This window comes from Pteropus medius, unplaced genomic scaffold (assembly GCF_902729225.1).
Source record: "Pteropus medius unplaced genomic scaffold, Ma_sr-lr_union100, whole genome shotgun sequence".
Classification (NCBI taxonomy): Eukaryota; Metazoa; Chordata; class Mammalia; order Chiroptera; family Pteropodidae; genus Pteropus; species Pteropus medius.
Genome location: NW_024345600.1, coordinates 2575581 through 2596840, shown reverse-complemented (window position 1 = coordinate 2596840; position 21260 = coordinate 2575581). Strand labels below are relative to the sequence as shown.

The 21260-nt window shown below is 37.0% G+C and overlaps 1 protein-coding gene and 1 pseudogene across 2 annotated transcripts in view; one reads left to right on the top strand and one right to left on the bottom strand.

The window, feature by feature from the left end:
• Positions 1–21260, bottom strand: part of FGD6 (FYVE, RhoGEF and PH domain containing 6) — a 95609-nt gene that overhangs the window by 27410 nt on the left and 46939 nt on the right. For both annotated transcript variants that reach the window (XM_039874098.1, XM_039874099.1), the window contains exons 6-8: positions 15002–15153; positions 12793–12949; positions 10773–10860 (exon numbers count right to left, since the gene is read on the bottom strand). In XM_039874098.1, coding sequence (XP_039730032.1) covers positions 10773–10860; positions 12793–12949; positions 15002–15153 — 397 coding nt within the window. The remainder of the gene's footprint in view (positions 1–10772; positions 10861–12792; positions 12950–15001; positions 15154–21260) is intronic.
• LOC120611826 (uncharacterized) lies at positions 15500–15617 on the top strand (annotated as a pseudogene).

Sequence of the window (21260 nt, the reverse complement as noted above, 5' to 3'; positions counted from 1 at the left end):
CTGATGCAGCCCCTCACTGGGGCACACAACATGGTGAGTAAAGTGTGAGCTACACTGGACCTCAGCAGGGAGCCCTTATGCGGGGTATGACCATATGAAGCCCTGGTCTATCCTAGACTTTGGTAAATCTGGTCCTGAGGTGGCATACCAAAAGGACTCACACACCACCTGACACTAAGCTCATCCTATGGCAAAATTTTGGAGTAGATCTTACAATGGACAGAATCTCCCTGCAGTCTCTTTTTAGCAGGACAGACTAGCAAAGCATATCCAAAATGACCTTAAAGTGTCAAAGCCATAGAAAATCTCCCAACAAGAGTAAACGTCTATTATTTTGACTTGGTTGAGACAAATGCTTTTCTTTGTGGACACATTTTCCAATCATTAAGGCTGCTAGTTTATCAAGTGAGAGTCTCAGATGTACAGAAACAGCCCTGGCATCGTCAAGCCCCACTTAAAGAAGCTCTTACCCATATTTGGTCCCCATTGTGCTAATTATCAACAAAGAGCAAATTTAGGTTTAATGAGATAAGTATATTTTACTACCCCCCAAAATAGCCAAGTGAAGAATAAAGCAAATGTAAATACCAAAGTGAATTCAAGTTTGAGCACATTTCAGTGTTTTCCCCAACCGGAACAGTGCCTGCTATGAGCCCATGATTCCGAGAAACATTGAGAAAGAAACTCTTTAACAAGAGTCAGTTTATCAGAGCTATGACAAGGCAAATCCAAGCAATAGAGGCATTTGGCTCCTTGTAGGGAATCTGCATCAAATTTACACAGAATTGGTAAAAGAATGACTTCACAGTAATGTCTACGAAGGCAGAATTCAGAGGATCTGCAACCTAGGAAGGGCAAAAACAAATATTTTCACTAAACTCTAAGTGAAATACAGAACTTCCTTCACTTATGAATGAAGGCGACAAACCACAATTTTATCAATGACACCAGTGACTGTGTCACCATAGAAATCACATAATTTTTGTATCACATTACCAGTTTACTCTTACAACTTCGAAATCAGGGCAGTTATTAGATCCACCACTAGGTCTTATTTAATATAGTACTATAAAAGCACATGTATTACTATGTCACAATTCAAAACTATTTTAATAACTGCATTTCAGCTCGACTGGTTTCCTTTTAATCTTATATATTTTATTCTGTAAGTTAAAAAATTATTCTGGGGCTTCTAGTCAAGATGGAGGATTAGGTAAACTCTGTGCTGTCCTCCTCTCACAACCACAATCAAAATTACTACTAAACTACAGAACAGCCATCATTGGGAGTCTCCTAAAGTATAGTTGAACAGAAGTCCTACAACTGGAGACATACAGAAGAAGCCACCTCAAGACTGGTAGGATGGGTGAGGTGTAATGGGGCTGGTCTCATACCTGCGTGTAGCAGTTCAGAATGTGAAAGGATATCTCAGCTATAGAGGTCCCCCCAAAAGAGCAAGGGGTCCCAGTCACACACAGGGCTGTCCAGCCCGAGTTTCAGTGCCAGAAAGAGAAATTCTCACAACTTCTGGCTGTGAAAACCAGTGAGACTGGCTGAGTGCAGATATTTCTAAGGGGCCTAAGTGCAAACTCACTTGCCAACAAACTCACTCGCTCTGAGCTCCAGCGCTGGGTCAGCAGCTCAAAAGGTGCAAGGGACATACGGGCAAGGGCTGGAGGGGCAGTTTTCTCCTAGACAGAAGTGCTGGCAGAGGTCACTGTTCCTTTGTTGAACCCTCACACCTCCCAGCACGCAGATGCAAGTGTCACCATATCTGAGTTCCCATCAACCTGGCTAACATTAGTGATTCCCTGAGACACTGCCCCACCTAACTTGTAGGTCTATCAAGTTGCTTCCAATGGCTTTTCCATACAAACGGCCTGTCTTTGTTCATGCTGTGGACTTTCTTAAAATCTCTCAAAGGTTTGCAAAACTCAAACAAGCAGCACCTGGCCTCGGTATGCCTTGTACCTCTTGCTGAGGAGCCCCAAACCCGGCACAGGTGGCAGCCACCTGCAGACTGCTTGGTGACTCTTGCCAGGTGACTCCAGAAAGGGTGCAGGCTGCAGCAGAACTTGGCCTGTGGTGGGTCCCCTCCCAGGAAGCCCTGGGCCAGCATGCCAGTGGCCAGCTGCAGACAAGGCAGAGTACCACCTGGGGACTGCATCAAAGATGATGCACCCAAAGGGCAGACTAGGCAGGCACCAGAGCCCTGCTAAAGAGAACCCTACTCCATAGGGTCAGCCCCTCAGTGGCCAATCCTCACAACCAATCAGCCTGAGGGTCAATCCCTCCCACTGACATGCAAATAGCAATCAAGATTCAACCACAACAGGAGGGCACACAAAACCCATAAAAGGGACATACCTGGTGCACCTGGCTCAGGTTACCAGGGAAGACTGTGCCACTGGGCCTCAAAGGGCACCTACTACATAAGGCCATGCTACTAAGACCAGGAAACGTAGGAGCCCTAGCCCTACTTAATACATAGGAACAAATAAAGGGAGGCAGCTGAAATGGGAAGACAAAGAAACATGTCTCAAATGAAAGAATAAAGTTCCAGAGAAAGAACTAAACAAAATGGAGACAAGTAATCGATTAGATGTAAAGTTCAAAACACTTTTTATAAGGATGCTAAATAAACTTAGGGGAAGAGAAGATGAACTCAGTGATAACGTTAACAAAAAGACAGAAAACATAAAAAAGAACCAGTCAGAAATGAAGAACACATTAGAGGGAATCAACAGTAGATTAAATGAAGCAGAGGACCAAAACAGCAATTTAGAAGATAAGGTAGCAGAAAACACCCAATAAGAATAGCAACAAGAAACAGGAATCCAAAAAAATGAGGATAATTTAAGGGCCTCCGGGACAACGTCAGTAAACCAACATTCATATCATAGGAGAAGGAGAAGAGAGAGAGCAAGAAATTGAGAACATATTTGAAGAAATAATGACAGAAAACTTCCCTAACCTGATGAAGGAAATAAACATACAAGTCCAGGAAGTGCAGAGTTCCAAACAAGATGAACCCAAACAGGCTCACACAAAGACACATTGTAATTTAAATGCCAAAGGTTAAAGACAAAGAGAGAATGTTAAAAGCAGCAAGAGAAAAGCATCTAGTTACCTACGAGAGTGCTCCCATAAGACGGTCAGGTAATTACTCAACAGAAACTTTGAAGGCCAAAAGGGATAGGCAGGAGATGATCGAAGTGATGAAAAGCAAGTTCCTACAACCAAGATTACTCTACCCTGCAAAGCTATCATTCAGAATCAAAGGACAGATAAAGACCTTTCCAGACAAGAAAAAGCTAAAGGAGTTCATCAATACCAAACCAGTATTATAAAAAATGTTAGAGGGATTTCTTTAAGAAGAAGAAGAAAAAGATTAGAAATATGAATAATAAAATGTACCCATCAACAATTATTTTAAAAGTAAATGAATTAAATGCTCCAATCAAAAGATAGGATGGCTGAATGGATAAGAAATAAGACTTTTACATATGCTGCCTACAAGAAACTCACTTCAGATTAAAAGATACTCACAGACTGAAAGTAAAAGGATGGAAAAAGATATTTCATGAAAATGAAAATGATGACAAAAAAAGCTAGGGTAGTAATACTTATACCAGACAAAACAGACTTTAAAAGAAAGGCTATAACAAGAGACAAAGAAGGACCCAGTAATCCCACTTCTGGGTATTCACCTGAACAAACCCAAAACACTACTTCGAAGGTATGTGGGTATCCGTATTTCCTTGCAGCATTATTTACAATAGCCAAGATATGGAGGGAAACTGGGTGTCTATCGATAGATGAATGGATAAAGAAGTGGTACATATATACAATGGAATATTACTCAGACATAAAAAAGAATGAAATCTTGCCCTCTGCAATAACATGGATGGACTTAGAGGGTATTGTGTTGAGTGGAGTAAGTCAGACAAAGACAGACATATGCCATATGATTTCACTTACCTGTGGAATCTAAAGAACAAAATAAACAAATGAGCAAAATAGAAAGAAACTCATAGATACAGAGAACATTTTGGTGGTTGTCAGATGGAAGAGGGTTGAGCGGATGGATGAAAAAGGGGAAGGGATTAAAGTACAAATTGGTAGTTACAAAACAGGCATGGGCATGTAAAGTACAGCTTAAGGAATATAGTCAATAATACTGTAATAACTGTGTTGTCAGATGGGTACTAGATTTATTGGGGTGATCACTTTGTACAATATATAAATGTCTAATTGCCATGTTATAGACCTGAAACTAATATAATATTGTATTCCAACTGTAATTGAAAAAAAAATTGTTAAAAAAATTATTCTGAGAAGAGATCCATAGGCTTCAGCAGATTGCCAAAGGGATCCAGGCACAGAAAAGGTTAAGAACCCCTGCTCTACAGAGAAAGTGAGATTACATTTAAAAAACTATAATTTAATAGAACAGGCAGATAAAATGTGCATACCTCTTATACCCTTAAGTCTTTCTATAGTATTAAAATATTTCATGGATACAATTTATTAAATAGCATCTCTCAAAATGCCTTGTTCACAACTATAATTAAAAATGAATTGCAACAGAACAAGGGCTGAGCTAATTATAATGAGAATCCTGAATATCTCACCCTCCTATGTCACATGGATGGAAACTGCTTTACATCAGGGCCTTTGGGTTCCTCAGAAACTAAATGCTTTGGCTGGTGTCCAGGGTAACCCCACCTTTCATAAAGTTCTGCCCTAGAGAAAGTGTTAGAATGACCTTTGATGTAAACAATTAGCCCTGGGTTTTAAAACAAATACTTGCCAAGCAGAAGTTTGTTTTTCACTAAGTTTTTTTTAAATGTCATGCATTAAGTTGATTTTGATCTTTTTATAAATCTGCTTATTAGCCTAATCATATCTCAAATTTATAACTTCAGAACACTAGAACAGATGTTTTTAATATCATATTTTCTGCCAACATGGGAAATCCTGGATTTCTAAAACCCAGAGGGAGTTAATACCATCTCAGACTAAGGGCAGATTACTGGAAAAGTAATATAACATGTTGGTAAAGTCACTTATAACATAAATATTTTGAACAAGATCAAAGAAACTACCTGATCCAAATTTAATCAAAGTTGAACGAACTGTTTTTTTTCTAAATATATAAGTGAAAAAGATATTTCAGAGGAATTTTTAAATTATATTTTTCATTATATTTTTTCCTCTGTGATCCTCACTGATTCAATCTGTTCCAACACCAACGTAGTCACTTTCCACAAATAAAAGGTTTTTCATTGAAAAAATGTATACCACATATAACAGACAAAAAAAATCTAAGAAGATATATGATAGTCATATCTGGATGGTAGAAGACAAAGAAGGACTTTATTTTTTTTTATTTATAATACTTATATATTTTTAATAGGCATGAAAGATCCCTTCAAAAAAAGAAGTGACCCTTACAAAAACGAGTCCTCAGAATATACTCAAACAACTGACAAGATCAATATAATTTTTAGGAATTGAGAAGAGTGTGGTGGGAGCCTGAGTGATTGGGTATAGCCCCAAAGAGGACTGTAAGCTCCATACGGACAAGGGACTCCAGCTGTGTTATCTGCCAGGGTATGCAGGCGTCCAGCTCAGTGCCAGCCCATGTAAATACTTGATGAGTGAGTTAGTGATTGATTGACAGAGGAAAATATCTGGCCTTGAAGGAAAGGTATCAGGAGAGAGTAAGAAACTCACTGCAGCTAGAGGAGAGGAAAATAAGGTGTGGGCAATTTGGGGTTATATACGGCAGTCTTTACACTGTGGATAAGTAAATTTTTTTATTTGTTTTTCTAAAATAGGACTTGCCTCCCCCATCATAAACATATCCAACCAGAATGGTACATAGCTTACACTGGCACATCATAATCACCCCAAATCCATAGTTTACATTAGGGTTCACTCCTGGTGTTGTACATTCTATGGACTTGGACAAATGTATAATGACATGTATCCATCGTTATGGTAGGATAAGCACATTTGCAATATTTCTAATAAGCAGAATAAAAGTATGTCTGTGAAATATATATAGGTCTCTATTCCCAGTTCCTGGCACAGAGCTCCTAAAACGCTTGCAATTTTCTAAGTGATAAGAGCCCTGAGAGCATCTTTTTTCTAATATTAGGTCTTTGATTCTAGTTCTGACACAGAGCTCCTAAATCCCTTGGATTTTCCTAAATAGTCGTGTCTTCTGGTCTTAAGAAGTGACTCTTAGTGGGCTCTTGAATGGCTCCTAGATGAGGCTGATCATCAGAAAGACCAAGCCATGATTAGAAGCTTGGAACTTTCAGTCCCATTCTCCATCCTACAGGAAGGGAAGAGGAGGTAGAAGTGGAATTAATGATGGACCATGCCCGAATGATGAAGCCTCCATAAAAATCCCAAAGTACAGGGTTTGGTGAACTTCCAGGTTGCTGAACATGAGGAGGTGCTGGGAGAGTGATGTGCCTGGAGAGGGCGTGGAAGTTTGAACCCTTCCCTGCACCCCACCCCATGCATCTCTTCCATCTGGATGTTTATCTGTATCCTTAATCACACGCTTTTATAATAAACTCTTAAATGTAAATAAGTGTTTCCCTGAGTTCCAAGAGCCATTCTAGCAAATTATCGAACCCAAGGAGGGAGGGGTCAAGGGAACCTTGATTTATAGTTGCTTGGTCAGAAATACAAGTGACAACCTGAAACTTGCCATTGGCATCTGAAGTTTGGAAAAAAGAGGCAGTCCTGTGGGACTTCACCCTTAATCTGTAGGCTCTGACACTGTCTCCAGATAGATAGTATGGAGTGAGAAAAATGGAAGACACAGGAGTGTTTTTTCCTTTATGGTGTTTTGGGTGAGAACTAAAGTAATGATGTATCAGGCTACCTGGGGGAGTGGTAAGAGGTAGCATGACCAGTACGGAGATAATGCCAGGGTTTGATGTGAGTGTAGAAAGGTCTGGCCTGGAGCATAAGAAGGGAAGTGGAAAAGAGTAGGAAGCACAGGCACAGGAAACCCAGTCAGGGAGGAAAACTGAGGACAGGGAAGCACCCTAGAGTCTTTCCATGACTTTGTGCCTGGGTAACTGGAAGATTATTTTTTACTCTTAAAAGCAATTAATTGATCGATCCATCCATCCATTCATCAAACATCCACTGGCACCACTGCCTAGGAGGGCTTCTTAATCTTATAAAAAGGAACATTTATTTCCCTAAGCCTTTTGGTTTATTGAGTCCCTATTATGTGCCAAGATCTAAGCCAGACACTGAGTTAGGATATTAGAAACAGTCTTTACCCTAAAGAGATGAGGAGGAAGGAAAGAAGCAGTGGTAAAAATTAATGCTGCTCCTATAGCAGTATCTGTCTGTTTTCTTTCATTGCTTCCTCACTGCTGCCCCAGGATTCCCACTTCTCCTAACTCCAAATAGGTTTTGGGTCCCACATATTTTAAAGATCTGGCTAGATCGACTGACCTTGAATAGCCAATATAAAGGTAAAATTTACAAGTTTTCCTGCCTAAATTTTAAAAATCAATTTTACTTTTTTGCTTTTAGAATTCTAATCTTAAGCATTTCATGATTCTTCGATTGTATTTTGAGCTGACTTAAAAAAAAAAAAACTACCAAGAATTTAATTGGAAGTTTTTTACTACAATGAAGGAAGAGACAGCCTAAGTAAAATACCCAATAAAAAACCCCAATTATGTCCTAAAGAACACATGCAAGACAATGGGATGGTTGTTTGAATAGTAGGGCCAGGACGGCTGAACCTGGGAATTTCCACTCACCTTTCTCTAAGAAAGGATTCCAAAAGAAACTATCCTATCTGCTTCATCTCTGCAATTTCTCAATCTTCCCCTCCCAATAAACCAAGCAGGCACAAATCTACCCACACCAAGTCAGGCAAGAATCCTTCCCTTTCTCTGCCTGAATTTATTAATGACAACTCATTAATAAATCAAAGTTGTCAGGAGTTGTCACATAGTCTCATTCCCCATCTCTGCTCCAGTATATTCTCTGAACTTGGATTTATTCCAAATTCTACAAGGGAAATAAAAGTACTTACCTCACAAGGTTGTTCCAAGGATAAATCACTGAGTTTTTTATCCAAGGATGAGGACCCAGTTAAATAACATGTTTGAATAGATGCAAACTTAAGACTTAAAATCCAATTTCTAAAAAAATGTAAGTGCATAGACAAGAGCACTTCGATAGCAACAGTAGAAATATCTTGCAAAAGTAGAGAGCAATTAGAACACCACAAAAGATGAGTATTGGAAATCAGAATTTTAAATACAAATAAAACCAACCCTTAGTACCAACCCATATATTTCCTTAGGATTATTATGACCATAGGTGCTTCAACTAATACTAATTGTGTTGTCTCGGGCAAGGATATTTCACCTCTCTGGATGTGTCTTTCATTTAGGAGAAAAGAATATCTAAATTCTCTATATTATTGTTGTCCTTTAGGCTAAAGATATTTTGGTTAAAGGGATGTTTTGAACCAAGCTTAAAACCAACTGAAATTATTTCCTGAACAGCTTTCAAAGTATCCAAAACTGACCCAGATATACCAGGATACGATAAATTATTACTAAAAGACTCACTCCTTTACCTCATAAAGTCTATAATCAAATTAAGGAATCAATATTCAAATCATTCAAATATTAGCACATTCACAAGGCATCATATAAATATTTACTAAGTCACATTGCACTGATAATAAGGGTAAGAAAAACTGGAGTAATTAGAGATGTCTTCAAAGGGAATGGAGGACTTCAGGTCAGGCTTGGAGGGAAAATCTGAATCAATGGAAGTAAAGGCATAGGACAAAGACTATGAAGTCTGTGTTATTTCTCTATGAAGTCTATGTTCTTTCTCTAACTTTAGTCCTGGCTTTTGACTTTAAACAAGCCAATTATCACTTTTACCCTTCAACGAATCCATAATCACTGAGTATTTACTATATGTAAAGTATTGTGCATTATTTAAATAATGAAGATATTCCAATTTAAGAGAGAAATGGCTTTAAAATTAAACTAGAGACAGCTCAAAACTAAAACTAATCCTAAACTCACATTATATCGGTTATAAAAATGTTCTTTTTAAAAAGATTTTTTAAAACTTGGTTTTGCCATTTCACTATTAATCAATTAAAATCAAATTCAGCATGAAACCTAACTTAAATAAATATCTAACTTTTTTACTTAAATCATAGTGTGGGGAAAAAAGTTTATATGAAAATTTCAGAATCTTGCTCCATCCTTATCACAAAATCATCGCTTTTAAAACCATAGTTGTCTTTTGCCACTAAAAACAGTACTTCATTTGACAGCTGTAGAAATAGCTTAAGCCAGTCAATAGCTCATTTATGATACAGCATTGAATTTATCTAGCAAAAACACGACACATTCATGGGTTCTTCCTTTTGTCCTGTGTATTCTAAATCTCAGCCAAATGCAGAGGGAAAAAAGTACAGATGGACAGGACATCCTCATATTATTTGCTTTGCCTTATGTCATTCTAGAGAGAAATCTAGTGCCTGATTCACAGTTAGAAATTCAAATTGAAGAAACACCTCGGGTAGCCAGTCCTGGGGCTGAAGAGCAGGCCTTCTTCATCAGCGGCTTGTCTTTCAGTAGGCAAGCTTGGTAGGAAAGCTTGGAAGGCATGAAGACTTTGCCTAAAAGGAAATCAGGAAACCCTGGCTTTCCAGGATTCACTTACTTCATTCAATATGGCTCTTGGTTTAAGAGACAGTGACTAAGTTAAGGATAAAAGTATGCACACCATTTCTTAAGAATACTAATAGGAATGAAGTACCTTAAAATCTATTTACATAAAATTAAAACGGATTGAATTTAGAATTGTGAATTGGCATTTCAATGTTCTTGTCCATTTTAACCAAATTCTTAATGCATGTTATGTATGTATACTAACTCACTGCACATCCAATACATTTCGGCAAATACTCCAGGGAGCCACGTAGTATGTGTTGGATACTATGCTTGGTACTGAGACTATATCAGCTCTTTTGTGATGCCAAACCACTTAATCTCCAAAAGCCTGTTATTTCATCTGTGTAAATATCATGATATATGCATGGCTATGGTGAAGATTTAAAAAGCCAATGAATATAAAGTCCTAAGCAAAATATGTGACTCCACTCAAATCAAAGCTTTTTAAAAATTTATTTCCTTTTTTTCCTTTTACCATTACAGTGGAAACTAGACAGACACAGCCCTGTAATTTTGAAGCCCACAGTCAGGTAGAAGACACAGACAATAATGACCAGACATCAGGATGCTGATAAGGACACTGCAACTACTACTAATAGCAGCTAGTACTTATTTAGAACACACTGTGAGCAAAGCACTATTCTAATCACATAGCTCATTAATCAATCCTTATTAAAACCCTCTGAAGTGACCAGGGCCATGACAGTTGATGTACAGTGACCCTCTAAACCTCATTCTTGAGTGGCTGGGAAAGTTACCTTCTTGGGGTTAATATTAATCAGGCAAAATGAGGCAGGATTGTGGGGTTGGGATGGTAAAAGAAGCTCTGAGCAAAAGGAATTAACATGTATGAATGCCCAGAGCAGAGCATGCACACAGGGATGATCAGAGAACTAAAGGGAGTTCAGGTAGCGTATATGCAACATTCTAAGCAATCTACGATTCCATATTTTAGGTAAAGGTGTTACTGGACTGACAGAAAAAGAGAAGTAAACTGGCAGAGACGCCCACCTGTCAGCAGCAGCTTGTACTGGGGGATCCTCTGAACCGGCTTAAGCAGGTAGTGCTTGAGGGCCAGATTAGCACATCGAGGGCTCGTCTGAAAGAAAAAGGCATTCAGTGTAAACACAGAGTTTTTCTAAGAAGCAAGGGATGCAGATTCAGGTGCCCGGGGAGCCAAACTTTAAATAGCCAGCAGCTCTGGAAGGAGACTCTTGGAGATGCTCCTTTTAAGACACGGCTGCGATGCTGAGAGTGAAACTATGCTGATTCACCATGTAGCCCACCCTCTCCCACAGGTAGATCTCTCAAATCACTGACTCATTGGGAAAACTTGTTCATGGCCTGCTCACAGAGGTTGGCAGCTGCAGTCTGCATTCTAGACCAATTAGCGCCCATCCTACTCAGCAGCTGCCGGCCACTTGGACGAGCATTCATAAACAAACCCTTCAACCAAGAAAGACGTGCATGGTCTCCAAAATAAGGTGGCAGAAATAAAACTACTAGGAATTAGATTCAAGTAATAGTCAGAGCCTATCAATATATTCATAATGATAACAGATGATAGTAGGGAGAATTAAAGATAACCTGTAAAGCAGCCTTGCTAAGCATCCCTTCCTTAATAAGCCTGCAGAATGTAAAATTCTTCCTCAGTTTATTGGCTATAAAAGACAAAGCCCAAATCACAGTGTATATAGGAACATTTGATCTGGAACCATTCTGTCTTGACCACAAGGACATTTGATTCTGCCTTTAAAGCTCTTTTTAGTATGTACAAGACACGTCTGCCCATTCTTGAGCCTCACCCCGTTCTCCATCACAGGAATTTCCTGTGAGGTAGCATTAAAATGGCCAAATGAAAATGTCCCTCATGCTAAGATGTCCTGCACTTCTTACACTCCAGGGGCTGGTACCAGAATAATTATGAAATTATGATGATGATAGATGTTAAGAAAACATCTATCATGTGATCATCATTAACCAAGGCAGCTAACTTTCCTGTCTTGTTTTTTCTGCTGCCAAGGCAACAGAACAACTCCTTGGACACTGATGAAAAGTGGGTCAATTATCAGTTCTACAACTATATATTTCACATTTCCTTTCTTAATAGCGTGAAGACATCAGCAGAGAGATGAAGAAGAAAAAAAAGACTACAATTTTAAAGTTTAATTATTTGTCTACTGTACAAATTAGAAATCAGCACTACCTTAATATGTCTAAAGCTTTTCTAGTTTTGTGTGACTAGAATTCAGATATTTTTCGTTTCAAAACAAATAATCATTAAAATATATAGTAACCAACCTTTTACTCAAAAGTGGGGGAGAGGACTTAAGTAAAATATTAGTTAAAAAATAATATTTTTTAAAGATGCATTATATCATCTTGAATCATATCAGGCTTGTACTCTCATAGCTCTGAGTCAAACACAAAGTTTTGGCAATAAACATGTTATTCATTTTTCTTTGACACTAAAACTGTGCCATTTATCTAAAGAGAAACAAATTACATTTCCCATCTATGATTACAGATTAGTTGTTAGAAGAATAAAGAGAAAGGTTGAGTTAAAAATAAATGTTCCCTAGAGTAGTCAAATTTGGAGACACAGTAGAATGGTGCATGCCAGGGGCTGGGGGAAGCGGAGAATGGGGAGCTAGTTGTTTAATGGGCAAAGTTTCAGTTTTGCATGATGAAAACAGGGAGATTGGTTGCATAACAAAGTGAATGTACTTTAAACTACTACACGTACACTTAAAAATGGTTAAGATCATTAAATTTTATTTTATGTGTATTTTACCACAAATAAAAAGAGACCCATTAAATATTTTGATGTGCAATTATTTTCAAAATTAAATCTTATGGACAGAGTTCTCACTCATTTATTCAATTCCCTCTTTGATTTTGAAGGGATTATATTTTAATATCTTTTTGTTTGCAAGGTTTATTTTCAATAACAGCAAATTATTAAAGTTTTAAAAGCAATCCTTGCTCTCCACTCCCCCAAAAAGTTCAACATTAGATAGAAGCAAAATACCTCAAATTCTCTAACAACAGCAGCAAAACCTGGGTTTTTCTTGCACTGCTCATCCAACAAAGCTATATTCTTATCAAATTCTTTGATGTATGTGGAATACATTTTTAGATATGGACCCTTCTTTACAAAGATATCAGCAATTCTTTGTTGTTCCGTCCTAAGGATAGAGAAGAGATACACAAAAATATAAAAACAGTCATTAATGTATCCAAGCCATAGCCAATAAGCAGAGTCCCTACCCAAGTCATCTTTTTCCTTTTTCTTGTGAAACATATCTCAAAATGCCTACTCTTCACCATTTCCATTGCCACCATCATATCTTGTCTGGATTCTGTCAGCAAGATGGTCTCCTTGCTTCCACTATCTCATCCTTCTGTGCAGCCCGAGTCTAAAAATGTATATCGTATCATGTGACTTCCAATGGCCTCCTTAGCACTTAGCAGAAAAATTAATTCCTTTCCTGGACTTACAAAGACCCACAGGTGCCACTGCTCCTACCTTTCTGACCCATTTGACTCTTCATTCCCCTTCTCATTACTCTCCCGCAACACTGGCCTTCATCATATTCTTTTGATATACAGAGTCCATTACCACTTTCAAAACTTTGACTAATGGTTCCACATACCTGGAAATATGGGACCCGGGCTAGTCCTTCTTTTTTGTTCAGATGTCATTTTAAATGCTCGGCCTTCTTAGAGAGCATTCCTTGGCTACCCAATCTTCATTCTCTAGCACATCATCCTATTTTACATTTATGCAGATGAGAAACTACTTCTACCTTTTTTTTTTTTTTTTTTTTGTATATTTGTCTGGTGCTTCCCCCATGAGAGCAAGAGTCTTGTCTGTTTTGTGCACTGTGATATTCTTAGCATGCTTAGAGTGCTGACTAGCACATGGTAGGTATCCAAAACCTTGCTGAATGTAGAAATGAAGACTTTATCAATTGTTATTAAAAGCCAATGTAAAAATAAATGTTACTTCAGATAGTCTACCAAAGAATGTCTTGACTCAAAGATCTCTGAGAGAAAAATATTTTAATAAGTGGAAAATATCCAAAGATTAGAAAAATTGTTAGTAATAAGTATAGCTTTTTCCATAATTGTTGTTTTAGTTGTCCCTTAAGTTAGGCTATCTGTTAGAAATGCTTAATATTTTAACACAGAATATCTACAGATCTGAACTTGAGAGTACTTTTACCAGCAAAAAATATATTTAAGCCTCCACTTGCTTGCATAAATATGCACATTTTTTAAGCCAGTTCAGATTAAGTTTTAGGTTAATTTTTATATGAATGATGTACAGGAATTCTTTGTAAATATATTTTATTTCTGCCATGACTTTAAAAACTGCCTTTTAGTCACTCCTCAGTCCTTAACTCTGTGCCATTTTATACTTAAACTGCAGCTAAGTATTAATTGCTTATCTAGCATATTTTCCAACAAGCAAACGCATGATGATATTTCCAAAACAGACGGTGGTATTTTTTGGATTATGCATGAAGAGAACTTAGAGGGAAATTGTGATCAGAAAAGTATGTGATACTGTTTTTTCATTCAAATCATTTTGAGTTCTCCATGGACTTCAATGTAAGTTCCATCCCCCTAGACCAAACTTTCCACATGTTTCCAAAGCTGTCACCAAAGTCTCAGCTCACTTTCTATAGCCCAATGGAAGCTCTTAACATTTTGGTAGCCTTTTCCTGTTCTGAAATCTACAGCATCTACAATGACATCAGACACATATAAGTTTTCTAAACGAACCAAATTAATTATCAAATTATCTTAGTGAATGGCCTCTTTTCCATAATGCAAGGGGGAGTTTCATGACTTGAAGCTCCAGAAGAGATAGATAAAACATTTAAAATTTTTTCCAATGTGAAAATATCAACTAAATTTCCTCAGTCTCAAAAATCTTGACTACCAAAAGTCACCTATAAAAAATTAAATTGGCTGATGATGGGCCCTTCTTGCTTTTGAGGCAGCATTACCAAAGAATTTAAAAATTTATAGTATTGAACAGAATGCAATACTGTTGTGAATAAGGTTGTGAATTCTGGCCATCTAATATGATCAATCTACAGGTAAATGCCAAGAAAATTCAATATATTGAAACAACTCAATGTACGGAACACGTCTGTGTCACACGCAGAGCCCTTATAGGCTTCATCTAAAATTGGAATCCCTGGGAAAGCTGGTCAGTCCATTTTTACCAGTTCAACATTCTTTCCTCCAGTTCCTTCAGGAGATCCCGGTTGAGCTCATACAGCTGAGGCAAGTAGTACAGGATCTGATTTAGGATCCGGTCCTCAATCACCGGTTTCCCAAGTTGCCTGGAAGCATGGGCAACTGCGTCCCGGAAATCCTATGACAGTCCAGAGAGGAAAAACAATATACATACACATATAACTTGATAAAAAGCTTTTTTTCCCTCGTCGTCTTCTATGCTAAAAACAATATAAATTACAAAACTGTGTTTCCCTTATAGAATGACAATTTGAAAAGTATCCACTTCCTCTCATCCCACTTTCCTAGATAGGATATTTTTTAAAAAATACAAAGTGGATGGGGTAGATATTTGGTTTTAAAACAGATTTTGTGATATTCCTCTTAAATCTTTTAGTTTGATCTCCAAACTTAGCAGTTATACCAAGGGGGGAGTCTGGAAATTGTATTGCAACTCTAAGAAGTCTTTAAAGTATTCTAGCACTGTCTATGGCCATGCTACCCTGAACAAGTCCAATCCCATCTGATCTCAGAAGCTAAGCAGATTGGGCCTGGTTAGTACTTGGATGGGAGACCACCTAGGAAGACCAGGTGTTGTAGGCAGAAAAAATAAAATAAAAATAAATAAAAATAAAAATAAGAGATTGTAAGCTGACAAGGTCCTTGCAATCTGTGAAGTCAACCAAGGGTTGCCTCGCCTAAAAATAAATAAATAAATAGATAAATAAATAATAAAATTATTCCAGTACTGCTATATGAACATAATCCATTTATTTTAAAAGTCCCCAGGAGATCTCAACTAATTCTATTCTGAAAGAGTCTCTTTGTGCACTTCCAATAATCATTTCCCAACAACTAGAGTATTTTAGGCGACATATGGGGAGGGTGGCACATTCTGAATAATCAGAGAATGCTGGATCCGGGTCCTCACTCCTGCTTTACTTGAGCTAGCCTCATTTTCCTCATCTTTTTTTTTTTTTAATATTAAAAATAAAGCCAAATAACAATGCATTTCATTTGTACCAAAGTAATTTGAACAAAATTACTTTCTTGCAGAAAGGTTTCATTTTATTGGACATTATTCATTCATTGGTTAAAAGAAAAGTGAACTATCCAGAAGAGTATGTAAGAGGAAAATATAAGTATGGTTGAAGCAGAAAAAAAAGTTTTTGAAGGAAACCACAGACGGTCTCTTAACAATGAATATAATGTTATGTTATGTTATTTCTAGAGTTTTTATTTGTTTCTGGGAGAGAAGGGCAGTATGTGCAGCTAAAAAAATGCACTTTTTTCAGATTCTTTTTCAGCCTGAGAGGGCCATATGACCCATCTAATTGTAGTGATTAAGATACAGACAAAAACTTCTGTGTAGGGCCTCAGGAAAATCTTTTTAATGAGAATAGATTTTTCTTTTTTTACTTTCTAAATTTTGTCATATTTTGTATTATAGATAATTTATTTTCATTGTGGAGTACTTGATCTGGGTATAAATTGTATCTAGCAGATATCATTAGAATTTGAAGTCTGGCTTTGTTGCCACTGGCACTGTTTGTTTAGTTTTAGTATATATTCCATTAACATCCAAATTGAGGTAGTTTTTCTTCTTTGAAAGAGGTTTAGTATTATTTCTTTAGGTCACAAATTACTAGATAACAGTAAGCCATTTTTCTGGTGTTGCTCAGTAATGCACCATATTTATTTATTTTTTCCTTTTGACCTCCTTTATCCATTTCTCCCTCTCATCTGTTAAATGGGCTGTTAAGACTTTAATTAGATTATTGCACCTAAACCTTTTTACAATATGTTTGGCACACAAATCAACAAAATATTTTAACTGTGGACCTTAAACTCTCCCCTCTCTCTATCTAACCTTCCCATTATTTCACCAGGATTTACGCTTTTTACAAATAAAAAATTTTCTGTCCACATATTATTTTTTGTCAACTTTTCCCTAGAACACTTCATACCATGTTTTAAGGCAGGTCCACGCCACCCTCACTCTATCATTTCAATGACTTGGAGAGGGTGGGGTAGCAGAATGGTGTTTGTCTAGATTGCACTGTCCCCGGAGGGTAAGCCTCAAGATATAAGTAAAACAATAGTGGAATCTGTTCCACAGGATTCAAAAATAGAGATTGTTCTTTCTTAGAAAACAGTTACGTTTAATTAAAACTTTAAAGCAATGACTGGGTAAAACAGACTCTACCAAGCTTTATCTTCCTTTACTTTTATTTCCAACTGTTTTCCGTTTAGGGACTGCCTCAGAAAATCAAATAAACAAAAAAAGATGCTGATTTTCTCCCTTGAGCCCTTCAACACCTTCCTCCAACATATATACATTAATCTTAAGTATTTCTTTTGTGAAGGACAAAAATCGTACATATAATTTAAAAATACATGAGAGGATTCCTTTTCTAAGGTAAGGCTATTTTAGATAATTCAAATCCTCTTATGGCTCAACAAATACTAAAAAACAAAACAAAACCCTTCACTTAGGTCTCAGTACCGTGACTAACTTTACTTGCCCAACAATCAGTCACATTAACCTACAGGAACCATCTACTTATACCAGTAACTAAGGAATTACTTTTACAACTAATTATTGTAACATAAAATAAGGATTCGTAACTTGTATAAACTCCAGTCCAGAAAACCACACAAAACATCTCCAGAAACCAAATGGATGGTGGCCAAATTCCACCTCCCAACAGCTTGTTTCTATCAGCACTCACATTTACTAAGAGAAAATAGAGCTACTTAACACTTTTGAAAATCATGAGATTTTCCATCACGCAGAACTACACAATATATTTATATATCATGAATAACTTCCTCAATTGTAAATGTATTCAAAACATAACAATTAAGCATCTTCTATAGCATTTTTTTTTTACCAGTTTAATGATTAATATAATTTAGACATAAGAGTTTCTTGTTCAACAAAGCAATTAAGCACTGGCCTTTCTTCTGGTAGAATAAATGATGAATGTTTGTCTCTTGGCAGCAAGATGACTTTTATTTTCCAGTTGGAAGGTATTTCCTCAGTCACAACAGTTGACAGTAGACATTAGCTGCTAAGTAGCTTAAGGACTTTGTTTGACACAGCTTTTGCCAGACTCTGCATTCCATATGTCTGCCACCATTGCCAGAAAAGAAACTTGTTTATTTAAGACACATTCAACAGAAACCAGCCAAATCCATACTGGGCTGACCAGTAGGATGACTGCCTCTAATCAAAGGCCCCTGTCTCATACCAGGTAAAACTTTACTTTTCCAGTACTACTGGATGGTACAGGCAGCGCTGGATGAACCAACAGCCCACAATGTCTTTTTAAAAACTATGAGTAGCATGTCAGAATAAAATAGAAATATAATAGTGAAAATGTCAAAAAAAGAACATTTAATAAAGACTATAGGGATTTAGAGAATTTATATTCAGCTATTACAAATTATTCCTAAAATGCAGGAAGTTACATATTCTAGGCAAGCACTAGCAGGGCAATTGCTGGTCTTCAAGGTGCCTTTTTGAAAATAGAAAAGGGAATGGCATCCCTTACTCTAAGCCAATCCAACTCACACCAAAGGCCCTACTCGCAACTCCTGGCCTTTATAACCACGTGTGACAGCCCTGGCCCCAACCTCATTCTCTCTCCTCTTGGGCCACCAACTCCTGAAAGCAATGTGCTATGGTTCCAGTGCCAGATGTTTACCCAGGAATGACACGCAGAATTTTTAACTTCTTAGCTCTTCATGAACCTCAACTATTACTAGAACTGGTGCTATGGGAAGGAGGAAAGATTTTTTTTTTTTAATAAAAAGAATGATTATAACACATGTTTGGTTATTCTTCTAAATGCTAACATCCAGTATAATTTGGGAAAGTGTGATGACACTTAAGAGCCAGAAGTAAAGCTATTTTGGGGCAGAAGAATCTAAATTTACCAACACTTTCTTGACTAAATCAGGATGCAAGACCACAGAACTAGCACTTCAAAAATTAGATCCAGAATATACTTTTTCACACTGGTAATGCTGGGTAATTAAAAGGGATGAGGGGAAGTTAGAATGTGAAACTGTTAGGTGACAGAATTTATTGTTGTCAACTAAACATTCCAGCCTATTCTTCTAACACAAAACCCACCAAAGATCCTGTATGCAAAATGGAATGACCTACGCTCTTGTTTCTAGTCACAAAAACCAAATGCTCGTGCAACTGACGTTTTTTGAAATACAAGTGGCCTTCTGAATTATAGAGCATATCAAGTTTTTCTTAATAATTCCAATAAAACTTATAAATATGAACCAGATCAACTTAAAAAAACTTAGTTCCTTTGAGGTATGAACCATACTAGCTTACCAGCTCTGATCACTTGGCTAAGACTTAAGGAAAAATCAATGCAAATAAAATCAAGTATGAACATCTAAAGCAACAAAGCACAAAACAGATGGCCTTGTTCCTCGGATCAGGTTTTATATTTCCAGTGCCAAAAAGAAGTAAGTGACTTAATTACCAGCTGTCCTGACTGGGCTTCCTGACCTTAGGGCATTACTTAACCATTGGTATGACACAGTGAATTACAAAGACCAAATGGACATATGGACAGACAGGGAGCTCTGCAGGGCTCCCTGACTTCGTGAAGGCCATTAAAAATCACTTCGTATTAAGCAAAAGTAAAGCAGCTGCTAAGGTCAAAAAGCTTTGATAAATATGCAGAAATGAGTATGAAACTATGAAGTAAAAGCAGAGGGGGGAAGTCTTAAATTAACAATTTAACTTTGTTTGAAAATGAAAATATTTGCCCAGCGAAAGTATTTCTACTTCTCTATATGGTTCGGACCTACTGATACTGTGGATAACCATGAATCCAAAACTGTATAAAACATGACTGAAAGCAACCCTTTATCTTGTCTCCAACCTCCTTAACGACATTAACAAATAATCATAATATATCCTAAGTAATCAATATCCACCTTTATTCTCATCTTTAGAAGACAAAAAACTAGAATTTCCCTGGTTTCCTAGGCCAAATGAAAGAATTCTGAAAACTGGCTAATATACTGAGATATATTACACCCTATAGCATGGTGAGATTTCAAGAAACAATTTTTAATCAATTTCTGAACAATCCACTATGTGTAAGGGCTCAGACAGACCAAAGTATGGCTTTGCCAACTAGTAGTGGGTTACTTTTGGCAGTTAGCTTACTTTCATCATTTAAAAAATAGAAATAACATCTATTTGATAGAGTTGTTATAGGGATTAAAATAGATAATTTATGTAACAAAGTTAGCATGTTGAAAAGCACATAGAAAGTGCTCAATAGAAGGCCATTTATTTCATGAAAGATCTGGTTAATTTACATGATCACGTGAATATCATTTAAAATCCACAGGTCCCTGGAAGGCTGGAAAGTGAGCTCTGAAGTAGAGGCCTATAAAGTGAAGGAAATACCAAACCAAGGTGGGGAAAACAAACACAGCAGCAAGACAAAGGTGCTTTTAACAATAAACTTCATTCAGTGAGGGATAGTTCTCACAAGAAGCTGCTGCTCAAAAGTGAAAGTTTGGTAGCCATATCAATCGATGCTTGAGGAGGATCTTTACAACGAAAGAATAAATGATAATTAAAAGGTTCACAAGATTTTAAGATGGGAAAAACTGGAAGCTTCTATAAGGAAGCCTTTTATTTTTTTATAATACATTTTTAAAAAAACTAAAAGATACATTCTAACACACATCTGGATATCCAAGAAGATCTGCCTCTAACTCTACGTATTTTATTGAGAGCCTATCAACTTTTCAAGGTAATGTATACTCCAACCTTAAGAAATTAGTGGAACAAAGATGCTTCATTATTAGTACCACTTAACTGTTACTTAACCAATCCATCTTTGTCCAAAAGACCTCCAAGTCTCTGATCATTTAGGAACCTCCTTTCTCTTTGGACTCATTAGGGCATTGACGTAGAGACAATGTGCGCATTGGACCTTTTTAAAAAAAGTCTAATTCAAAATCCAGGAGCTCATGGTAGATACTACAGAGTATGTACCTCATAAAATACTAAGGGTAAAGTCTTGCCACTGCCTCTAAAGAACCAATTTTTTCTCACAAACATCAGGCAGAAGAATCAAAGCCATCAACTGAGTACACTGGCTCTTAGAATCTTAAGTATATTTTAAATTGTGTGTCTTCTTACCCAAGTCTATTTCCTCTCAGTATAATAACTTAAATAAGATTCATTAGTTT